General features: G+C 37.2%; 1 protein-coding gene across 3 annotated transcripts in view; it reads right to left on the minus strand.

Annotated features, from left to right (window-relative positions):
* The window catches only part of LOC145259761 (L-fucose kinase-like), a 153,427-nt gene that overhangs the window by 41,293 nt on the left and 86,336 nt on the right, over positions 1 to 25,798 (minus strand). For all 3 annotated transcript variants that reach the window (XM_080117497.1, XM_080117496.1, XM_080117498.1), the window contains 4 exons: positions 18,037 to 18,167; positions 7,183 to 7,260; positions 4,460 to 4,602; positions 2,102 to 2,253 (listed from right to left, as the gene is read on the minus strand). In XM_080117497.1, coding sequence (XP_079973623.1) covers positions 2,102 to 2,253; positions 4,460 to 4,602; positions 7,183 to 7,260; positions 18,037 to 18,167 — 504 coding nt within the window. The remainder of the gene's footprint in view (positions 1 to 2,101; positions 2,254 to 4,459; positions 4,603 to 7,182; positions 7,261 to 18,036; positions 18,168 to 25,798) is intronic.

Below are 25,798 nucleotides of genomic sequence, written 5' to 3' on the forward strand. Positions count from 1 at the left end.
TTATATATAGAAATCATGAATAAATATTATATATAGAAATCATGAATAAATATTATATATAGAAATCATGAATAAATATTATATATAGAAATCATGAATAAATATTATATATAGAAATCATGAATAAATATTATATATAGAAATCATGGATAAATAGTATATATAGAAATCATGAATAAATATTATATATAGAAATCATGAATAAATAGTATATATAGAAATGATGAATAAATATTATATATAGAAATCATGGATAAATAGTATATATAGAAATGATGAATAAATATTATATATAGAAATCATGGATAAATATTATATATAGAAATGATGAATAAATATTATATATAGAAATCATGAATAAATAGTATATATAGAAATCATGAATAAATATTATATATAGAAATGATGAATAAATATTATATATAGAAATCATGAATAAATATTATATATAGAAATGATGAATAAATATTATATATAGAAATGATGAATAAATATTATATATAGAAATCATGAATAAATATTATATATAGAAATGATGAATAAATATTATATATAGAAATCATGAATAAATAGTATATATAGAAATGATGAATAAATATTATATATAGAAATCATGGATAAATAGTATATATAGAAATGATGAATAAATATTATATATAGAAATCATGCAGGAATAAAATTTCTGTTTTCATGATGAAAATTAATTTGTGAAAAAGTGCACCTTTTGTACATATTAATCAAATTGTGAACGAAACAAACATGTATACGGATTTATTATAACATTTTATATACTATTTATTATTACTTACTTATTAGTAGGGCTAGGAGAACAGCATATTCTTTTCATTGTTTGAACTCTCCAGTGACGAACTGCAGACACTTGTGCCCCCATGACGTAGACACCCTCGACAAACCCGACAGGCAGCTAAATCCCACCCCCACAAAGTAGAGATCCCTAAATGTAAAAGATCTTTTTACTCCAGTAGTTTTTTCCCCAGAACCGCTAGACTATGGAATTCCATTCCAGGTCCCTGCTTCTCTAACTGTACTGACATGCAGAAGTTCAAATGTAACGTTAACCGACATCTTGCTGCCCAAATCCCAATATACTACCCCAGTAGTTGCTGCCCCTGATAGTAGCCCCCTACACCAAAGTGGCAATGTGCCTTGTTTGGGGTGAAAATGTAATAAAAAAAAATTTTTTTTAAATAAGTGTGTATCTCTTATATGCTTTTATATAGAATGATATGGTTCTCGATTGATTAACTGTGTCTAACTGTGTCGGATATATACTAGAGAGTCAAAACAATGAAAAGAATATGCTGTTGTCATAGCTCTACTTATTAGTATATATATTTATATACATATTTTTTCTATTTTTCCGACTTATTAATATATATATATTTCTAAATATATAATAATAATAATAAATAATCTCACTCGCTACTTAATTTGGCTGAAAAATGCGAAGCTTGCGGTTTGTTTACAAACAATCGTTTGAGCACTTTACGAGTGGCGGACGGATGTTTATTTAAATAGACAGTCAGACAGATTAGTTGCGGGCACCACTTCCGTGGTGAAGGGGTAGAACTGCCGACTGTCATCACGACGGTTCCAGGTTCCATCCTCAGCTTTGGATAGGTGCTAGTCTAGCGGCACTGATGAGTTGTGATACAACAAAACAGGACTGTATGTCGGTGACTACAAATATATTTTATATATATTTCTATACATGTTTAAAAAATTTTTTATTAATTTTCCCCTTAACTTTTCCTTATTCTTCTGATGATATAATGAAATTATATATAACTTTTATTCCTCATCCTTTGATTTCAATTTTATACATATTATCCATTATTTATAATTTATGGTTCCCATATTGTGTTAAATTCTATACTAGGTTTGCTTAGCAGTTGACCGTCATCCAGCAATCATCTCAAATTCAGAAACATAAAAAATTTACAACTTTCCTGGCGCCAAATAAATGTGGTGCCATAATGTGTGACAAATTTTACGAAATTGTCCTTCAATTAATATTGTTGTTCTATTTTGGTTGGAATAACGAGACTTTTGGAACACCTTATAGAATATTTATACTTACTTCAAGTAAATTGAATGCTTTACTCCAAGTTGTGTTGGCAGCAGGGCCACTCCGTAGACCACCTTTTCCTCTGGCCATGCAGCCTAGAAGGTCAGCGATATTTGCCAATGTTCGAGCTGCCTTGGCTGGAGCATTGCAACACTTCATGGCCACTAAAAAAAAAATCAAATATTCAAGAATCAAATTTTATTTTGTAATTTGAAAATTTAAGAAAAACAAATGTTATGAAATATTTTATTAAATATATGAGTAAGATAGCTTTTTCAAAGAAAACTTGTTTTTGTTTTTTTCTCTTCATTTTGCTGGTGGTATTAACCCCGAGGGGTCAGCCCGTCGTGCAAAGGAAGAAAAGTATACATTCGTTGTTATTGACAGTTGTTGTCCATTTGCAATCAATGTATGTTTCCTTGGTTGGCAAGAATTTTAAATAGAAGGAGCTTGGTCACATCTTTGAAAACATTTCATAAGGTTAACTTGAAAATTTTAGAAAATAAATTTTAATCATTTAATTTTTATTATTTTAATCATTTAATAAAATATTTTATGATATTATTGGTTTTCTAAAATTTTCACATTAACCTTTTTTCAAAAATGTGACTTAAGCTGCTTCTACTTTATTTTGTTTTATTTGTATGGTTTTATTTTATTATTATTATTATCAAGTAATTTTATGGTTTTATGGATTGTACAGTAATTCCTTTCAATTCTAAAAAAGATTACTTTCCTGTCTTCTGAAATAGATTATTTCAGTTCGTTTATTAGATCAATGAATTACCTCCCTTGTATAAAAAAAATAACTCTAGCTGATTGAGCAAGACAATTCTCTCTGATCGATCAGATACTTCTCTTACAATATTTCGACCATTACTTTTTCGTAATGAGAATAGAAAAAAAAATACATTTAACAACTTAAACTTTCGATTGCAGCTAAAGTTATATATTTACTAAAAGGTAAATCACAAGCAAGGACAAGAACTATTAATCAAAATGGGAAGATGTCAAACATCAGTAGCTTTTCAGGAATGTAACAATAAAACATTAAATAATAGTTAACTAAAAAAAAAGAAATTTAAGAAGAAACATGTGAATGTAAGTAATAATTAATAAAATGGCGCTTTCTCGAAACTAATATGTAAGTATCAGGAATTTTCATCGAATGTCCTGGTGGGTTGGCAGGCCAAGAGTAGGTTCGATGCATTTCCACATATACTGACAATAGAGAGACGCTCATAAATAGATTATCTCCTTTTATTTATTGTATCAATGAATTACGCCCCTTGTATGCTAAACAGCTCCATCTGAAGATGGCTTCAATTGACTCTAACCAATTTCGTTCTCCTTACATAAACATGGGCCATGTCACAACAATTAGTTCTCCAAACTTAGTCCATTTACTGCAATCACACTAGCACTTGCTCCAATCGTATCACCAAGATATCAAAACTTCTGTATAACCTCAATAGCCCAACCATCTAAATATACTTTTGAATCATCAGAAACGTATGAAATGGGAGTGCATACTAACGAAGCAGACGACTGAATATGTACGAAATGTATAAAAGAAGCTGCAGGGCAAATTTATCTAGTTTTGTTTCAGTGGCATTCATGTTGATATAAATTGAACACGAAAATTATGATAATGTCAATTTTTTTATGCGAAACTGGAGAAATTAGTAAGCAATTTCGAATTGTATCATTTATTTAATTCACAGTTAATTTGTTGTTTCACGAAAAACTAATTATTCTCATATTCTTATTTATGGAATCCTACACCTTCATGAAATAACTTGCACACATTTACAATACTGCTACCATGGTTTCATGGGCACCTAGTTATCAAACATTTTAATCCATATGTATGGAGTATTGTTGTCTGCAAGGACTTGCGGCATAGTGGATAAAGTATTTGGTAAATTCATTTATAAGTTACACTCTTCTGGAGGTTGAAGGTTCAATTCTCAGTGCAGATGGCACTCAAAATACAATTGCGAATTGCTTAGGACTTCTACCAGTCATGGCTGATGGAACAAGAGCATGCTACACCCGTATATTAATAAAGAGTTTTGCTCTAAATTCTGTGCAGATTTCTGAGTTTGGCAAAAAGATTCCAGAGTTCAACAAGATACACCTGCAGAAGGTTGGAAGTTACATCGTTTGAAACGTTGTGCGAAAAACATTCAAGATGAGAACAATAGTCTGAATAATCCAAATTATCATGTGTAACACAATACCATGAGACTGTTTCCCAACCAACTACAACATAGTCATCTTCAAGTCTAATGTAAGCAAGTACTTGTTAAACCAAAAATAACACAAATAATCAATCCTCATCTCAAAAAACTTAGAAATGTAACTCACCTTCATCTAAAGTGTTAAGAAGATGTTCAGAAAATTCCGATTGCTCGAGAACGATGCTGTTGTAAATGGCTCTTAATCCTTGGTTTTTCTGATTGAGAAGCGTGTCTTTTACATGTGATTCGCAGACTTTATAAAATAGTTCTCTGCAACGAAAGTTTTGTTTTTAGTTGCACATTTTTTGACACTGAAAATGAAATTAAAACAAAGAGAAATATAAACACGGGTGGCTAGTTCTTCATTTGTGAATGTCAGCCGGTATTTTGAAATGCTTTGAGAAATCGGTTTGTGTGTGGGGTCAAAAGGATCATACCTGCAGTCAACAGGATGAAATGTAAATTTCCATTCATTCGCATGCAGACTCTGGAGAGCTTCATCACATGCTTGAGAATCAAACTCCACCCTAAGGTTGATTGCTTTGTTATGTTAGAATATGTGTGGTTTAACATATTATTCTAAGATACGGATCAATTAGGTTACGAGGACCCTAGAAAATAAACAATGAAAGGGACACCAGTTGATTTCTGATACGTGTGGCATCTATAACCAAACAGATAATAAACTCGAGTCGTTTGATTTTTCATCACAACGTCGCTACAGTGAAAGACTTATTTAAAAAAAAAAAAAAAAGTTGCAATTGTGTTTTCTTTTAGTTACACCATCTTTGAATTAAAAAATAGCGTATTTCTTTTATTTTCTTTTAAAGTTAATGAGTTCTTATTTTTCTGAAGAGTCAGGGTGAAAAAGATTCAAAAGGTGACATAATAATTACATTACTATGAAACAGGTGCTGCCAAGAATTGAACATTTCAACATACTTAAAAGAATAAATGGTAAGATGGTCGACATCTTGAAATTAAAAACAAAAAATAAATATTTAATATTTTCCCCTTTTTTTAAAAAATAAGTCTTTCACTGTAGCGACGTTGTGATGAAAAATCAAACGACTCGAGTTTATTATCTGTTTGGTTACAGATGCCACACGTATCAGAAATCAACTGGTGTCCCTTTCATTGTTTTCATTATCTAAGTAATCTGGTTAATGTAGTGTCAGAATATATCTGGTTATTACAGTTTATCTCCAATATTCTTATAGGAGTTTGCAACATATTTCCATTGTATGGATGCCCGGTACGAATGGAAACCCCATGATATCGTACCATCTTTAGACAGAACAGATACTACCCTTGGATCCTAGCCAGGAGATCAAGAAGGTATATTATAGTTTCTTTTTTCTTTTACACAGAAGTAACCACTTAAGAAGATCAAGAAGGTATATTATAGTTTCACGTATAGTCTAAAAGCAACATCATTTTTTTAAATTTAATTAATTTTTTTTTCTTTTTGCATTGCGTCTTTTTTTTTTTTTTTTTACATGGGGGTCACCACTTATCAAGGCCCGAAGGCCACTCAGCGATAAGGGTTATTGCGTGTACAGTAATCAATCAGGTAGTATTGTAGCAAATCATTAGTATTCGGGGTTTTGATAGAGTGTCTTACTTAAGGGGGCGGTTTGTCAGGAGTTTGTTTATGTTGGACTTGAAGACATCCAAGTTGTAGTCAGGTGGGAAACAGGCAAGTGGCAGAGAGTTACACTGGCATGCAGTTCTAAGAAAGAAGCTTTGCTCATGGAATCTACGTTTGGATTTAGGCACAGATAAAGAGTGGGGAAAATTATTGACAGTAGTTTAAGCCAGACGGGTGTTTCTCGTGAAAGATTGGCGAGGGGGGACGAGGGATTGGAGCTCAGACGAGCACTTGCCATGGAAATAGCGATAAAACAAAGACAGGCTTGCAACGTCTTTTCTGTGGGAGAGAGGTTGCAGGGAAGAGAAAAAGGGCATCCCCCACTAAACCACAAAGTCTATTTTGTACTCTGTCAAGGCAGGATAGGCTGTTTTTGGTGATCGGGAGATCCTATTTATCAATAAAGGAAAAATTAGCATATTTTTTTTTACACAGGAGTAACCACTTATCAAGACCCGGAGGCTACTCGAGGATAAGGGTTAATCGATGTACATTAGTCAATGGGATTATAATAAGTAGTGGAAATTTTGTAAATTGGATTACTTAGGGGGACGGTTCATCAAGAATTTGTTTACATTGGACTTGAAGACAATCAAATTGTAGTCAGCTGGAAAGCAAGCAAACGGAAGAGATACTAATTTAATGTTTGTGGTATGTTATCACCTTCTATCCTCCTTTTTAATAAATAGGATCTCCTGATCGAATAATTGATAATCTGGAAACTGTGACACACATATGTATGTACGTAATTACATTAAAAGGTACTATAGTATTAATATATAGATTAAAATATAAATCAATAATTGTATAGAATGAAGTGATTTAAAAAAGGGGAAAAATGCATAAAAATGTACTTATTTTATACACCTTTTGGTTCAAGGTTTACCCCTCTAGATCAGCCGTGTTCCTATGCCAATCTATATAATATTCTGATTGTTTTTCCTTAGTTAGTTCATATGTTACGTGCTGAAAAAAAGGCCAAATATAATTTTTGAAGGCCAAACTGCTTCAAAAAAGCCAAACTCGCAAAATTTGGCTTTAAGATGGTCAATCTGAAACACTGGACAAGAATAGAGTGATTTTCCTTTGATGTAGTTTCATTAATTAGTTTGTATGATACGCTTTGAAAAAGGCTAAATCCAATTTTTGAAGGCCAAAGGAAATTAGATTTCAGAAAAAAAAAAAAAAGTGGACAATACCTTCTGATAGAAAATTCTTTATTAAAATCCACTAATCTTTGAATTTCCAACAACGATAAACGCCATGATTCTCTCCACCTGAAAATAAAAATAAAAATAAAAATAAAAATGATAAAAACAGAATCTTTCTTTGTGTGTCTATTCCACTTTTACTCGGAAATTACTGATCCGTCTGAAAATTAATTATGATAAGGTGCAGCGAGTTAAGTATTATGGTATTATGGTTTGATTCACAGTTAGGGATTAATGCATTAAATGCTAATCTCTATTAATCCCTAACTGTGCAGCCAACGGATACCATAATACATAGTTCATTGCACTACATGAAAATTTTTTGTCCAGATCAGCTCACTAGTTTCCAAAAAAAAAAGTGGAATGGGCAAACAGACACATGAAAATGCAAATAAATTACAAACATTTAATCATTGTTCGATCATCTTATATTGACGACAACTACAAAAAAATGTCCTTACAAACACTATTCTTGCTGCTCTCAGCTCTTCAGTGTGTTGGATTAGGGTTAGGGTTTGTTGAATTGTGTAGTGGACTTTCGGTCAGCGTTCAAGTTGTGGATAACTTGACAAAGACTAAAGTTAATATTTATTTTATTGTATAAAATAAAATTACACAAATAAAAATGTGGCACAAGGCCGAAAAAGGGGGGTGGGGGTTAATGTTGACCTAACTAACATAACGTTAACTTAACTAGACTCTTTCACCAAAATACCAGAATCACTCTGTGGACATCCTACTTAAAACCCGAAAGTTACAAATATATATACATGATGTGGGGGGGTTGGGGATAAAAATCTTATTTACAAAATTGGATGAAAAATATACAATGGTAAAAGGTGGTTAGTAAAAAGAACCCCCTCACTACTAATTGTGGCGGATAAAAAGTTTTGCCAGTCGAAAAGATGTGGGTCCCACGAAAACTGACTTTATTCAAACACAACAAAAATGGCCCACATCTCTGGCAAAACAGTTTATCCATCACCTAAGGGGCCGGGATTGGGGGTTATCGAACCAAAAGTGGGGAAAAAAAAAAAAAAAAAAAAAAAAAAAAGGGGGGGACGCTGGGACAGGGAAAACCAAAAAAGGGGATTGGGGCGATGATAGCATGCATACTCTAGCTAAGTTAAAAATCGAACAAAAATGCCTAACTAGCCTACTCTAGGAGGTCCGATGCATGTCTATGTTTGATCAAGTCACCCAAAATCCTTAAAAAAACCTAAGCCACTCAAAAAAGAAATTCAAGATTAGCTCCATTCACTTTACACAATCGCGAAACTTTCACCCACCTGTCGTTGAAATTCACAGAAGTGAGTTTCACCTTCTCCAGCTTAATTCGCATTTTCAATCGATATTTGAAAATGAGGACAAGCTGGGGAGCAGTGAAGATCTCACCTCCGTAAACCTCCTTCTGTCGCGTCGTCCAAATCACGCCTCTCATAACTGCTAGTAAACACAGAAAAACATAGCGTTCTTCTTTCTTCATGGTCGGTGCCCAGTTGCAGCACGGGGAAACCGACTCCAGCACAAAAAACCGCTCGCTCAGCATGCGAACCGTGAAGCCTTCAACTAACTCACACAACGGTCGAACAATGGCGCAGTGGAAGAAAGCATGATCAAGGTCTTCCTCCCATTCTCCGCATCGGACACAATTGGGTGTCTCCGTAAAACCTGCTGCGTAAAGTCTTTTGCCGACCCAGAGGGCATTTCGTATTACCAGCCAGGTGAGTGATGCCTCGTAATTATCGAAGCAGCTCGACCCAGGCGCCCAAGGCCATATTAAGCGGCGCTCCTCCTTCGTAAAACCGAACTCCTCAATCTTTTCGTCTCGAACGGATCCCCTCACTAAGGCCCGATATAGCGCCTTGCGAGACAACAGCTGGGTGTCAGAGAGGCTTTCTTGGACCCGTAGAAGAAATCTCAAGGCCTGCCGACACTCGCGATAGAAAGGGCACTCGTTTCGGAACAACTTGTGTGCCTCTCCTCTAGCCGAATGCACACTCTCCAAAGCCGGAAAGGCTTTCTTAGTGTCTTCTATCCAGAAGACACCGTTTCCCTCACTTGGTGTACACATTCGATCCAGGTATATCAGCCTAAGAGTGTGTCTACGTATTAGCACACTAGGCATACCCAGACCGCCTTCAGACGGATGCAGGTAACAGACCTCCCGAGTAACCATGGCTTGCTTTCCGCGCCATAAGAATGCAAAAAGAGCACGCACCAGATCAACTAGTGTGGTTTCCGGGAGTGGAAGTACTGATAGACGGTAAAGGATCAGGGGGTAGATATGAGAATTGCATACCTCCGCCCGACCCTTCAAAGACAGATTTCTCAAGGCCCACAAATGAGATGCGACCTTGACCGCTTCCAATACCTCCAACCAATTTTTCTCCAGCTGGAGACCGGGGCCAAACCAGACGCCGAGTAGCTTGCATGGCCCATCAGTCCAACCAAAGGGTCCCTGAAGGGGCATACCCCTCCAGGCACCGATACGTAAGCCAATAGACTTAACGTAGTTAATTATGGCCCCTGTGACCTTGGCATACCGACTTGTTTCTATGTCAACGACTCTAATCTCGGCACTGCTCGTTACAAGCACAGTCACGTCGTCAGCATAGGCGGTATACTTTACCGGGGTAGAGCCACCTGGCAAAGTAATCCCGCGAAGGACCGGATTCACCCGAAGCTGGCGCAAATATGGCTCAAGCGCCAGCACATATAACATTGGGGATAACGGACAACCTTGACAGATCGATCTTGTTAACATGAAGGGTTTCGACCTCACCCCATTCACTTCTACCATAGCACCAGGGTTGGCATACAAGAGGCAAATCCAAGAGCGAAACTGGGGACCAAACCCAGCCGAGCGAAGAACAGCCTCTAGGTAACGATGGTCTACTCTGTCGAATGCTTTGGACTGATCTAAGTTGATCAGCGCGGCTTCTGTGTCGACTTTTTCTACGATCAAGCGTATCGTGTGCAAATTGTCTTGAATCGTCCGACCCTTAACAGAACAAGTCTGTTCGGGACTTATTAGACGGTGTAAGACAATCTGCAGACGATTTGCTAAGATCTTGGCCAAAATCTTTAACTCTGTGTTTAACATCGTTAAGGGCCGGAAATTACCTATCCCATCCCCTCCATTTTTATCTTTGCGTAACAATTTAATGATCCCCCTGGTAAAGTACTGAGGTATGCACCCGTTCCTAAACCAGGAGTTAAAAAGTACGGTCAGCAAAGGGATAAAAATGGGCGACAGCCTCAAATACACCTCGTAGGGCAGACCATCTATCCCAGGGGTCCTGTCTAGCCCGACCTGTTTCAAGGCCTCAATGACTTCTTCCTCTTTTATGCTACCTTCACACCTAGCTGCTTCGGTCGCCTCCAGGCGAGAAAAGTCGGCTAAATAGGTGTCAAACTGTTCAATAGTCAGACCGGGCTCCTTGGTAAAAAGTTCCTGAAAATGAGTCCGAAAACCCTCCAAGATTCCGTCGTTTGAAGTTACGGTTCGTCCGTCCGGCAATGTGACACTGGCGATGTGTCGATCTGCAGAACGTCGAAACTCCTCCGCACGCAATGACGCGGCCATGTTTGTTGCCTCGTTTGGCGCTCTTTTTAATCTAGCCCTAACTAATACTCCCTGGTCCTCCCTGTTATCCAAGGAGTCCAGTTCAGCCTTAACTACAGTATAGCTAGCACTATCCCCCTCCTCCACCGCCCTTTCTAATCTATCTTCTAGCGCCGCTTTCGCTGCTCTAGAACTACGTTTGAGCCGGCGACTAAAATCAGCAGCGAAGGACCTAATGACTTTTTTAAGGTTGCCCCACCACTTATTCCCGATGATAGCCCCCGTCAATTCCCTCTGTATTGTTAGTAGAAGCTGTTCCCGGAAGTCCTTCACATCGAACAACGACGTGTTGAACTTCCAGTAACTAGCCATCCTAGGTTTAACACTATCTAAGTTTACTCGAACCCGGACAAGCCTGTGGTCCGAATAAACTATACTATGAAAACTTGGACAGTCTAAAAGCCCTAAGTCGACTCTCCTAACTAAGAACCGATCGATGTAACTCGAAAGTTGCACCGAATCGGAGCCGCGTCTACCTGTCCAAGTCCATGCTAAATCCCCGGGTTTTTCGTTCCGAAATTTATCGACAAGATCAAACTTGTCGACAAAGTCACGAAACGCTTTAGCATCCCGGTTCTGATTAGTATCCCTTCTGGTATTAACCCCGCGATCTAATTCGGGATCCAGGACCGCGTTCCAGTCTCCCGCTAAAACTAACCGTCGAGACGAATTCATGAAAGGCTCGATTCGCCGAAAAAAGGAAACTAGCTCAGCATGGTTATTGGGCGCATAAACCCCAATAAAACGAAATGCCACATCCTTTACGGTAACATCTAGAACGAGTAATCTTCCCTCTGGATCTGCATAAATAGGGTCACACGACGCATCAAGAGTGCGCTTAACTAGCCAAGTAACCCCCCTTGCATGGGTATCATAATGTGCTGAATAGAGCTGAAAGTCTCTAAGGAGCACACCCTGATAATCACTAGGAATGAAGTGAGTTTCCTGTATACAACAAATATCCACACCAAGGCGTTGAAGGTCGCGTGCAACTCGAAGTTTACGAGAGGCGTCCCTCAACCCTCGGACATTTAAACTAGCTAATCTTAAGGAAGCCATCTTGAGTTACTTAGGGTTGAGAAACCTAATCAAACATAGACGGTGTCAAGACACCGACAGCTGTCCCCAATGATCCAGTGGTCATCTCAGTGGTGATAGACCCGTCAGGGGACAGACCGCCGATGTCTAGGGGGAAGGTTAGTTTAACTGCCCTATAAAGTGAAGGATGGAGTTTGATGGGGACCCGTCCAACACATCGTTTTCTAATTTCGATTAATTCGTTGTCGTTGAAATAGGCTGCTGGAGGATAAAGGTTGAAAGCAGAGTTTGCTTCCTCCAGCATAGTCCATAGTCCTTTGGCCTCCTCGCGTTTCCTGACAACTGTTAGTATGTGGTTTGTTTTAAAATTTTCAGGGTTAGTAATGTCTTTTTTTTGGTATGATTTGAAAGCGAGGAGGTTTCTGTAATCTTTCCTGCTATGGGACTTCATTATGGTCTCTACTTCTGCCGTGATTTTGCACACATCCTTCCCATTAAAGAAGGGTTGTTGTTTTTTTTTCCTTGATTCAGTCTCTACAGAGGGGCTTCTATGTCTTTTCTTATCTGAGGGGGGAGGAGGGGGCATGTCTGTTTTCATTGGAGAAGGGGGAGGGGTGTTCTTGGGCGTGTTGTTTGGCGAGCAGAATGGTGACGGTTTGGGGGTCTTTTTGGAGGGAGAACCTAGAGATGTCATTTTGGTGTCTCTATGGGGCAGAGAAGCTTTAGTAAGAGGGGGGGCTTTGCGAGGGATTTGCTTTTCTTTTGAGGTCGGTTTTTCAGGGAAAAGGGATTCAGGGAACTCTTTCTCCTCAGATTTTCTCCTTTTCTCATCAAGAGTTTCTTTTAGTTTCAGTAGGGTTTTGAATTTATTGCCCCCTGGGTCTTTACTTGTCCTAATTTCAATTTTCTCTTCTTTAGAGAGGGACTTAGCATAAGTCTTGGGTGGGGATTTTTTTGAAAGAGGGATGAGTGTCCAGTTGTCCTTCTTTTTGGGGGATTGTTTTTCTGAATTAAAAGTCTTTTCAAACTCCTCAGGTGTTATTTCATTTTTCTCTTCTGCTGGTGTCTGGGAATTGTCCTTAGGTTCTACATAACCTATTTTCCGTTCATTTGTAGGGATAACTTTTACGGCTGGCTTCCTTTTGGGGCATGTGTAAGTGAGATGGCCGACTTCCCCACATATCCAACATGCTGGTCTTCTGCCTGCGACCACGATTGGCAGCTTCTCTACTCCAGCCTCCAGGTAGTAAGGTATACGTAAAAATGCTTCTGCATTAAGCAGAATGTCAAAAGTCCATACTCCATTATAATGGTCTTCTTCTATTCCGGTTATGTCCCCAAACTTAAGTAAGAAAGCGGCTAGGTATTCCCCGGGGACAGCACCAGGAACTTCAAAAATGGACACTGTAGTTCTTCGCCTTCCTAAGTATTCCATCCTCAGAACGTACTCGTTGGTAATAATTTCTTTTTTTGTCATAGCTACGCATTCGTCTTCCGTCTTAAACAGAGCTGCCCATGTGTTGTATCCTTTACATTTTGTAATCCGCTCAGCTCTTAAACCTGCTGATGCAATTAATTTGGTGACAACATCTTTCGTTGACCTTATTAGTTTTTTGGTTTTACGGTCTATTACAAATAGAGAAATAGTCCTCTTAGCAAATTCTTGTAACCGCGGTTGTTCCAACTTTATACCAGTTTCTGTCGTAAATTCCACACATTTCTTTGCGTCTTCGACAAATTTAACTACGTCGATTTTTACTTTTGGTGGCTTTGTCCATCCACCTAATGCCTCATCTTCCTTCACCTCAACCGTCGGCACACAGCTGGCAGATGCCATGGCCGGCGTATAACAAGAGGAGAGAAAGATAACAGTCCAGAAAAAAAATAAAATAAATAAAAAAAAAAGAATCCGGTAATTGAAAAAGTGGTGCCGGGGGAAGAAGAAGATAAGCAATAACAAATTTAACAAGGTGATAACAAAATATTAACAATATAACGCGCAGAATAACAATATACGAACCAACAAATTTTGAGCGATAAAGTCGTAGTCAGACAAAGGCTAAAGTTACTTCTCATGAAAGAGGAGAACTATTTATGGCACAATGGGAGATTCCATTGTGCACACATGGGCCAGTCTATTCCTTGGATTGTGATTGGCTGAATCATCTGATTGGATATGCTTGTACATAAATACAAGCCCTCAGTCCAGCTCAATCTGATGTCTGTCTTGTGCATGAGCTGAACCCTTGGTAAGTGTTGCTGCTATTATTTTTTATTTATTTTTTTTTTTTATTACATTTTCACCCCAAACAAGGCACATTGCCACTTTAATGTAGGGGGCTACTATCAGGGGAAACATCTACTGGGGTACTATGTAGGGATTAGGGCAGCGAGATGTTGGTTCACGTTGCACTTGAACTTCTGCATGTCAGTACAGTTGGGGAAGCAGTGACCTGGAATGGAATTCCAAAGTCTAGCAGTTCTGGGGAAGAAACTACTGGAGTAGAAAGATCTTTTACATCTAGGGATCTCTACAGTGTGGGGGTGGGATTTTGTAGCTTGTCGGGTCTGTCGAGGGTGTTCACGTCGTGGGGGCACAAGTGCTTGCAGTTCTTCAGAGCATTCACCATTATAATACTTGTAGAACAGGCAGAGGGATGCAACGTTTCGACGATGGGACAGAGGCTGAAGTTTTGATGCCAGTTTTGGGCCTATCAGATTTGCGACTCTCTTTTGAACCCTGTCAAGGAGCGAGAGACTAGCAGCCGATGCACCGGCCCAAATGTGACAGCAATACTCCATACATGGGCGAATAGTGGCCTTATAGAGGTACAGGATACTTTCGGGTGTTAGAAGTTTTCTAGCACGGTAGAGAGAGCCCACCTTCCTCGCAGCGGCCCTGGCAATGCCCTCGATGTAATTGTTCCAGCTCATGTTTCCTGTGAACGCCAGGCCAAGGAGCTTGAAAGACGTACTCTCAGCTAAAGAGTTGTTGGCCATTGCTATAGGTGGTAGAGAAGGTTTCTTGTAATTATTGAATGAAACCAGTTTTGTCTTGGTGGCATTGAACGTTACCATCCATTTTTGTCCCCATTCCACTACTGATTTGAGGTCATCCTCTAGTGTTTCTGCCATTACTTTAGATATATGTTCATTTGTTTTCCTGTCGTGCCTGCTATAGAGTGTGGTGTCATCAGCATATATACCCATCTCAGAGGCAATTTTGTCGGGGAGGTCATTTATGAATATCAGGAACAGCAGAGGACCAAGGATAGATCCCTGGGGCACTCCCGCATTTATATTATATTGTTTAGACGTACGACCGTCGAGGACAACCTGGATTTTTCTTTTATCTAAGAAGGATTTAATTATGTTAAGTATTCTACCAGTGATACCGTAAGATCTAATTTTCCTGAGGAGACCCTCATGCCATACCCTGTCAAAAGCCTTAGATATATCTAGAGCTACCGCTCTGCCCTCTCCCGCTTTGTCCAGTGAATGGTATATGCGTTCAGAGATTACAGTGAGGATGTCTGCCGTGGAACGGGCTTGTCTAAATCCATATTGATGGTCGGTCAGAAGTTTAGCATCTGTAAGGTGCTGGACTAGAGCATGGTTAATTAAGGTCTCAAATATTTTGGCAAAAAGTGGGAGGAGGCTAATAGGGCGATAATTTAATGGGTCAGTTCTTTCGCCAGAATTCTTGAATACTGGTACAACAGAAGCAGTTTTCCAACAGCTCGGAAAGCAAGATTCATTAAGGCATTTGTTGTAGAGTTTGGAGAGAACTGGAGCTACTTCGGCTGAGCACTTTTTTAATAGCACAGCTGGGATGAGGTCGGGTCCACATGCTTTGGAAGTGTCAAGGTTTTTTATGATAGCATGCACCTGAGCAGGGGTGATTTCCAGATCGTCTAGCGTGGCGTCTGTCCGCATAGGAAAGTCAGGTAGGGGGTGGTTTAGAGGGTCCAGTGTAGAGTTGGAGGCAAACCGACTGGCAAGCATGTTAGCCTTCTCGGTTGCTGAGCAAAGAACCTCGTGATTGTTGGTTAGTTGGGGAATTGTTGATTGCCCATTATTTACTACACTGTTGTAGATTTTCCAGAAGTCACGAGTTCCTAATTTTTGTGCTTCGATGCGTTTTTTAGTGGTTTCCGTAAATTCCCTCTTAGCTGTCGCTATTTCTTTCTTAACGTTACTTCTAGCTTCTATGTACTTTTGTCTGTTTGAACTGGACTTATGTCGGTTAAACCTGCGGAATGTTGTTGTTGTTGTTGTGTGTTATTGACTAACACAGTTCTTTTGATTATTCTACAGGGTTTATATGTATGTTGATGTTGTCCTCTTTCAAACTTTTCCACATCCTTATTCTTATACGGATATTGACAATAATTACCTTCAACCATTACAAGATGCCTTCGATAAGTTTCCAAACTTTTTTCATATTATGGACACTTTTATTGATAGTACACACATGAAACTCTAGTCCTCTTCAAAGTAATCTCCTCCGGTTGCAATGCACATGTAGCACCATTCCAACAACTTCTGGGAGGCTTTTTTTTTTTTTTTTTTTTTTTACACAGTGATCACCACTTATCAAGGCCCGGAAGCCACGCAGGGATAAGGGTTATTGCAAGTACATTACGTTAGTGTGGAGATTTGATGAAGTGTTTACTTAAGGGGGCGGTTCATTAGGAATTTGTTAACATTGGACTTGAACACATCCAAGTTGTAGTCCGGTGGGAAGCAGGCAGACGGAACAGAGTTCCACAGGCGAGCAGTTCTAAGAAAGAAGCTTTGTTCATGGAATCCACGTTTTGATTTAGGCACAGATAAAGAGTGGGGAAAATTTTTCACAGTGGATTCGGCTAGACGGATGTTTTTCGTGAAAGATTGGCGAGGGGGACCAGAGATTGGAGTTCAAACGAGCACCTGCCATGGAAATAACGATAAAACAAGGATAGGCTTGCAACGTCTCTTCTGTGGGAGAGAGGTTGCAGGGTAGAGAAAAGGGCATCCCCCACTAAGCCACAAAGTCTATTTTGTACTCTGTCAAGGCAGGATAGGCTGTTTTTAAGATATGGCAACAGTATTCCAACGTCTCTTCTGTGGGAGAGAGGCTCCATGAAAGTGGTCTTGTGTGAGCGTGTCGTCACAGCCTCTTTCATCTCCTTAATTATCTTATAGCAACAGCCTCTAAGGTTTTCCTTGAGCTTAGGGAATAACCAAAAGTCACAGGGAGCAAGGTTTGGACTATAGGGAGGGTGAGGAACTGTTTTAATTCCCATCTTGGTCAAATAGTCTGTGACAAGGATGGAGTTGTGAACTGTATCCTTGGGATAAACTTTGCACAAATCTTCCTGTGAATAATTGTGTGTACAATTCCCACACTCTCATCAAACTGTGCACTTATTGATGATGGTCCTTAGCCATGAAATTCTTTGTTTGACCAATTAACTCATATCTGTATGAAGAACTCAAGGACAAAGTAATGTTCAATAATAGGTTAAAGTAGTTTGCTTGAAGCATTGTTTAATGTGTATATAAATGAAATTTAAGTTTATAGAAGGCAAAACAATGTAAATGAAGCATCGTTTAATGTGTATATAAATATAAGATATAATGGTGAGACCAGCTATGCAGTTTTACTTTTATTGATCCAATTCATGTATAGATGTATAAGCATATACACACATACATGTTTTTTAATCTAATATTTTAGATGTAAGATGTTTTTACTTGTATCAGGCAGTCAGGTGGTGTGCCATGATGTTATATTTCGGGATGTCTTCCCTTCGTCAGGCATGTTTGACTTTTAATATTCAATAGTCTAAAGATGAGTTCATTATTTTTTCTTCTCTAAAGCTACTTGTAACAGAGAATAACACATCTTGAATGTCAGAAATTCATATTATTAAAATTACTGACATCTTGAGTGTCATTCTCACAACATTTCAGTTGACGTAACCTCCGACCTTCTTTAAGTGTCTCTTGTCGAATTTGGGAATCTTTTTGTCGAACAGGAATCTGTATGGAATTTTAAATAGAACCATTTATTTAATCCGGAATGGGGGATGGGGTAGAAGGATGCTCTCATTCCCGCCAGCCAAAATAAACATATATGTATCGTAATAAGTAGTAAGATCTAAAAGTAAGAATTAAGAAATTACAAAAACCTTTTCAAAATATTTCCATTGTCATCTTTCAGTTGACCTTGAAGCCAAAGAATCTCCTTCATACCGACATTTTCAGTCGGATGAAAAACTGGAAATAATCTTGTGTTCATAAGCGTTTTCTGCGAGAGTTTCTAAAAAAAAAAAATAAATAAATAAAAAAATAAAAAAAAAAGAACAAGTGAAAGCAAAAAAATAATTTGATAAAAAGATTTTCTGTTACATGATATTTAGTTAATACCAACTGAAAATGAGCAAAGGATGAACTTTTAACAGATTTATTAAACAACTTACAGAGCAAGATGGTAAGGTAGAAGTTGCTAGATTAAAGCAAGTGATGCAAGACGCATTTTGTTTATCTTCCAAAACTGTCATGGCAGATCACTTTTTCCCGTTCAGGGGAAATAACTCTGCTATTTTTAGGCTGTACCTAATATGATTTTACACAGTAATAGCAATGTTAATGGAAAAGTGGGAGGGTGGAGAATTTGGGAAGGCACTAAACGGAAGTTACACAAACCATGTGATTTTCAGGCAGGACCCTCTTCCTTGCCTTTAGCTAATGAAACTTGAACATGTGGACATGCGTATGCAAATGCATGTGAAATGATGGTTGTTTTTGTTTTACGGTTATTTAATGCCGAATCTAGTTATTTTGAGGAACGATTTTTAATGGAGTATTTTTTTTACGTCAGATTCTATTTAACCCATAGTTGGGACCCTAACAGGTACTACCACTCGGGGTCAGAGTGGACCTGGGAGCAATGGCAATTAAAGGGTGGCTCCACACTCCCCAAAGCCCGCAAGCTGGGGCCTCACCATCGGATATAGTTTAAGGTCATATCCAGGACCGTCACTGGTAGGGAAAAATAAAGACTTTAAAAAGGAGATCACATTAGAGATGTGGATAATGTTCGAGATCACGTGGGTGATATCACGGCCATAACAATGAGGAAATAAATGTTGATGTTACAAAGAAAAAAAAGCAGCAAACACAATACGTAGTTCAAACCATGTGATTTTCAGGCAGGACCCTCTTCCACACTATTATAGCTAATGAAATTTGAATGAGGAAAGACATGTGTCAGACGACTGGTGTAGTGACATTTATCTCATCTTTCTCTTTCACACAGATTTTGTTTGTGGCATGAACATTCAAATGCACATGAAATGATATCACACTCATAACAATGAGGAAATAAATGTTGATGCTACAAAGAAAAAAAAAGCAGCAAACACAATATATAGTTCTTTCTGAAGAAGAACTTTTTGGTTTCTGAGGAGTCCATAGATTTTGTTTGGAAAAGATGATCAGTAAAATTTATAAAATCTTGTGCTCTATTGTTATATGTTAACAATCATCGAGCTTTTTCCTTGAAAAGACTAGTTTATGAAAATATTAGAAATTATATGCAATAACATTTTTTTTTACACACCCACCCACATATATATACGTTTTATTTTTTATTACCGTATCTTTCTGTTAAGTTACATTACTGTTTCGGCTACACGGCCGTTTTTTTGGCCGTCTGTAGCGTCCTCAGACTTTTACAGAAATGTTCGCTATTTTGGGATGAAAGAGTGGAAGAGTGAATGAGGTCGGGGGGGGGGGTTGCGAGGAGGGCAGAAGAGGAAGAGAGGAAGGAACAAGGAGGGAGGGTGGGGTTGGGGGCATTTGTTATGCCAATAATGTTTTAGTTTTGGGGTTTAAGGAACTTGTGGGGGAGAGTCTGGGAAGTTCATTTCTGGTGTGGCTGAGGGCATAGGGATACATGATGGGAAGGGGAATATGTGGGGGTTGGAGGAGGGGGGGTTACTTTAAAATTCGAGTCTTAGTGTTAAGGTTTTTAGCGTCTCGTTGGTGAGGTGATTTCTTCGTAAGTATGTCTTGAGCTGTTTGGTGTTCACTTATGTTTGGAGGCGGGGGGGGGGGCTATGATTCGGTTTATTTATTTATTTATTTTTATTTTTTATTTTGTTGTTAATTGTTTGGAGAGAGTCAGCTAGCGGTCGCAGCCACGGGTACACACATGCGCACGTACACACATATACACTTAAAAGAAACGGTCACTGGGACACATACATGCCCGCCCTGGCGTGCAAATATATGTGCATATGTGCGCCTGCATGCATAGACACCTGCATTGTTCTCGTTTGCGTCAAATTTTCTTTAAGGTGCTAAGGTTGGGTGCGCGTGCGTAGGCATGGATGCACGCACACACAGATACATACATACATCGACGCCCCCTCCCCCAAGGAGGCGATTGTACGGGCTCATATGCGCATATTGATTCAGGCATACTAACACCCCACGCATACATTCAAGACGCATATTTGCTCTACAACTGTATTCAGCACTTTCTTCAGTTTTTATTAATTACCATCTCAACTATATATATATATATATATATATATATATATGTTTTTTTGAAAAAAGAAAAACTGAATGAATTTATAAAATGGTGATCAATGTTTCATCCCTTATTGCAGGGGACATCTTCAGGGTATTAAAAGGAAAATTGCAGAAGAAGAAAACGATCATAGACCATACCATACGTAAGTGAAAAGGAAACAGTGTTAGAATCCATACCCATATCGGGAAGGAAACTATAAAGAAAAAATTCCAAAGATAAAAGCATATTATTTATATTTTTATTTTCAGAAAATTTAGATGAGATAAGTCATTGGTACCGTTGGTTTCAAACCTGATAATAGGGAACCGTTTTAGGTCCCTATATCAAACTCTCTTCAGCTGATACTCATCTGATTATAACCGCCTTATATATATATATATATATATATATATATATATATATATATATATATTTATTTACCAGTGGTGAAAAAAAAAAAAAAAAAACGGACTAAAGTGCTCAATGTGTAGTCAGAGCAGTATATAGGAAATTTATTACTGTGAGTCCAGAATGAGTTTACAAATTGTTTCAACTAGAGGAAAATCCTCAAAGAGAGGAAAAATCCAACTAGCATCATCAGAATTCATAGATGGACTAAGTTATAAAGTCAAATAAAAATGGAAAGATCGTAGATAAAGGGGAGTTAGAAAAGAAGGGGGAGTGGTGGGGAGAGGACGTTGGAGTTTAAAGTAGTAGGAGTGTATTAAAAAAAGAGAGGGGTTTATAATTAAATATTAATTATGTGTAAATTCTTATATACGTGTTTTTTAACGGTTTAAACTTAAAAGACGCTACTTTTGTTGATAACGGCATAAGTAACAGTTAATTTAAAGGATCACCATGGCAACAGGTTGGAGAGTTAATGTTAGTGAAGGAACGGGTTGAAAATGAGGTTTAAAGTAATTTAGCCGGGCGGGGAGAGATTGAAAGATATTTATTGTTTATAAAATGGAAAGAAAAAGAAAAGGAAAAATAAGTTAATGAATTATACTTTACAGGTTTATTTTGATAGTGTAATGATATATATAATTAAATATAATATATATATAAATAAATTAGCCGGGCAGGTAGAAATTATACGTTACAGGTTTATTTTAATGAAATAAAATAAAATAGGTGAAAGCTTAAGTAAGTAACTTAAATAATAGAAAAAAACATTTTTAATAAATAACACACAAATATAAGCACACGCATAAATATGTACAGCAAATGCACATACGTAAATGGGGGAAAAGCACATGCGTGATCACACATACATATATATATATATATATATATATATATATATATATACATATACATATATACACAAACATACATATACAAACACATATATATATATGTACACATACACAGATACGTAAAAATACACGCATATATACATATATAAACATATATGCAAATACACATACATCCAGATGCAAACACTTACACATACATATATATACATATACATATACATACATATATATATATATATAAATATAAATTAGCTGGGAGGGGGGGGAATTGAAAAATATTTTATAAATAATTTTTAAATTTTCAGGCGTTGTAGTTGAAGGAAAGAGAGAAAGAGAAAAATATAAATTAATGAATTATAAGTTACAAGTTTATTTTACTAATATAGAAATAGGTAAGAATATCAGTAAGTTAATCAAATAATAAAATTCATAAAATTATTAGGGAGATATTTATAATAAGTGAATAAAACACATACACACAGAAAAACACACACACAAATATACATGTAGAAGATACGTAACCAAATACAAATATATATAAACACATACATATACACACATGTAGAAGATACGCACAAACACAAATACATATATATACATACATATACACACACACATATATATATACACACATATAAATACATACATACACACACATATACATACATATACAAACACACACACATACACACGCACACACATATATATATATATATGTGCACATATATATACATATATATATATATATAAATTAGCTGGGCAGGGAGAGATTGAAAAAAAAAAAGTAATAAATTTCCTATATATATATATATATATATATATATATATATATATATATATTTAAAGGAGATTAGAACAATAGTCTAAAGAGCTGAGTGTATTTCAATGCAATAGTGAAATTACTAGTTTAATTAAAATACAGGAAAGAGAAAGTGCTCGTTGTAATTTAGATATATAATAAGCTCGATAGGTAAATATCCTAGAGCTAATTCAATATTAAGTAATGTGATTGATAATTTAAAAATCAAATTATCATTAAATCAAAAATCCGTTTCATAAGAAGGAACAACAACAAAATCAATTATCTGTACGATCGTTTGGGAAAACAGTGCTTTTTATTGTGGTAGACATCAAGTTCCTTCTTATGAAATGGATTTTTAATTTAATTATAATTTGATTTTTAAATTTTAAATTATCAATCACATTACTTAATATATATATATATATATATATATATATATATATTATTTTTATTATTCTTCATGTAAATACAGTCATATCTTGCTATGATGTGCGGACCGTTTCGATCATAATTGATCTCATCAGACAAGAAAATTAAAAAATTAAAAAATTGAAAATGGTTCCAGATGCAATTCTCTATCTATATAAGAGGCCAGGTACGTCCAAGGATGGAGTACTGTTGTCACATCTGGGCAGGAGCTGCTAGAAAGGACTTATCCTGTCTTGATAGAGTTCAAAATAGACTTCATAGCCTCGTAGGGGATGTCTTTGCTTTTCCCTGCAACCTCTTTCTCACAGAAGAGATGTTGCGAGTTTGTCTCTGCTTTATCGTTATTTTTATGGCAAGTGCTCGGATGAGCTCCATTCTATGAACCCCCCCCCCTCGCAAAACTTTCACAAGAAACACCCGTCTACCAGAAAACACTATCACTAATTTCCCCCCACTCTTTATCTGCGCCTAAACCTAAACGTAGATTCCATGAGCAAAGCTACTTTCTTAGAACTGCACGCCTATGGAATTGTCTACGGTTTTCCTGCTTTCCGGTTGACTACAATATGGTTGTCTTCAAGTCTAATGTAAACAAGTTTTTGATGAGCCGTTCCATATAAGTTAACAAATTTACCGAATCTCCATTACTAATGGTTACTATATTGTCCAATTTCTACTTTACACTATTTAACCCTTATCCTCGAGTGGCCTCTTGGCCTTGATAAGTGGTGATGCCTATGTAAAAAAAAAATTAAAAAAAAAAAAAAAAGACCATTTTCAATTTTAGAGGAGATATACTTTGCCATGACTGACATGAAGCGGCGTTAAAGTCCTTACCTAACTGAAAGGAGGCTATGTGGCATTATGTTCAACTGAGTTCGTTGAGTGTTGGCGAAAAATAAATGAAAAAAAGAAGTAGGTTTAGTGAGTAATAAAAGAACTTATCAATAGACAATGGATAGGAATTTGTTTTTAACGCAGACAAAGAGAAATAAGGGTAGGTTTAAATTGGGGCGTGACAAATGACAATGAAATAAGGATCGAAGAATACTTGACGTTAAGTCTATACGATTCCAGGTGAGCATTGTCTGAAGATAGTGGTTTCAATCCTACCCAAAGCAGGCCAGAGGATTAGTTGGCCAAAACGTGGTGAGACAACAACAACTATGGAAGGCAGTAATTACTGGGGATACACTTACAAGACTGAGCACTCTTATTCTGTCGCGGTTAATCATCTGAAGAAGACCATAGGATGAGTTAGTCGAAACGTGGTGAAACAACAACAACTATAAAGATGAGGATAATAACTTTGAAGGAATTAGAAACAGTCGATGACTGAAGACATTGAACTGTTGGGATTGACATATCAAAATGTGAATGATATAAAGTTATCGAGACAGCGAATGAAAAAGTTTAGCATTGTCAAGAGAACACTCAGTTAGTTGAGGCCTGAACTCCGAGGTGGACAGTTGGAGTTTGAACGCCACTGAAGGCAGATCATGGTTTTGACCAGATCGAGAGACCTTAAACAGAGATGAATTAATCAATTAACTGATGGAGACGGCCTCAACAGTAAATATAAATGTGGACCTCAGCATGTAGAGGGCAATTTCACACACACCCAGATTCCAACCGATATATATGTGAAGCATCGGCATTTGTTTATTTTCCTGTCTTTGTTTTGTTTTATTTTTATACTTGTGGACCCACGTGCATCCCTATTGACTGTCATTAATGAACAAGATGACGATACGGACATAAGAAGATTAGAAAATAAACAAAAAATCCACAGCACACACGTTTGGTGAGGACATATGGGGTTACACCTATGCGACTGCTCATTTATCTGAAGACAATTTTTCAGACTGACTAAAAAATAGCGATATAGAGGTCTAATCCATATGATACTACTACTATGATGAAACGTGATGATGGTCAACTGGTTAATGATACGGACTGACAACTTGGGTGTTGCCAGTTTGAATCCAGTTCGTTTCACAGATGTTAGCAACCTTCAGGTGGTCCGTCTGTAAATACCCATGCATGAAGTATTGTTGCATCTACTAATCTGATTCTCTTCGATCTAACTGTCAACTAAGCTCCAACCTCTGCCCCATCACCACATCCTGTTGCATCCCTGTGCCTGTTTTACAAATATTTTAATGGAATGTTTTCTGATGAACTCGTTGCAGTTGTGCCCCTTCGATATACTCCAACAAACCCGCTTAGCTACAAAATCGCACCTCTTCACTGTTGGAGTCCCTAAATGCCACAAAGCTTTCTACTCTAATAGTTTCTTCCCTCGAACAACTAAACTTTGGAAATCCATTCCTGCTACCTGCTTCTCTGACTGTACTGATATGCAAAAATTTAAATGTAATGTGAACCAACATCTTGTTCATCTTCCCTAAACATCGTCCTAATTAGAAGCCCCTTATGTTCAAGTGGCGATATGCCTTGTTTGGGGTGACGTGAGTAAAAAAAAAATGTTTTTCTATAAAGAATTCTAACTAGAAAGACGTCAGTGAAATGAATGTCAACAACAGATTAATCTGATTCTTTCCAAATTAAGGATTATAAAGTATTTGTTTAGATGAATTTTAACATTCTCTATCTATATATAAAAGTGAGAATGTTTGTGTGAGGACAATTCTCAACCTATATACTCAACGAATTTTTGATCCACAAACTTGAAATTTCGTATATAGGGTATTGAGACATGTGGAAAACTTATTAATCGGTTTTCATCGAGAAATTAGGGCTACTAAGGGGTAAGAATGTGGGCTCATCGGATTTTTATCTGTTTGCTGTTTCACAAATGCACATGCGCAAACATTCATATGACAGCTTACTTATGTTAAGTATAAGTAGGCTTGAAA

This window comes from Euprymna scolopes, chromosome 35, assembly GCF_053919585.1.
Source record: "Euprymna scolopes isolate OS-2025 chromosome 35, ASM5391958v1, whole genome shotgun sequence".
Taxonomy (NCBI): domain Eukaryota; kingdom Metazoa; phylum Mollusca; class Cephalopoda; order Sepiida; family Sepiolidae; genus Euprymna; species Euprymna scolopes.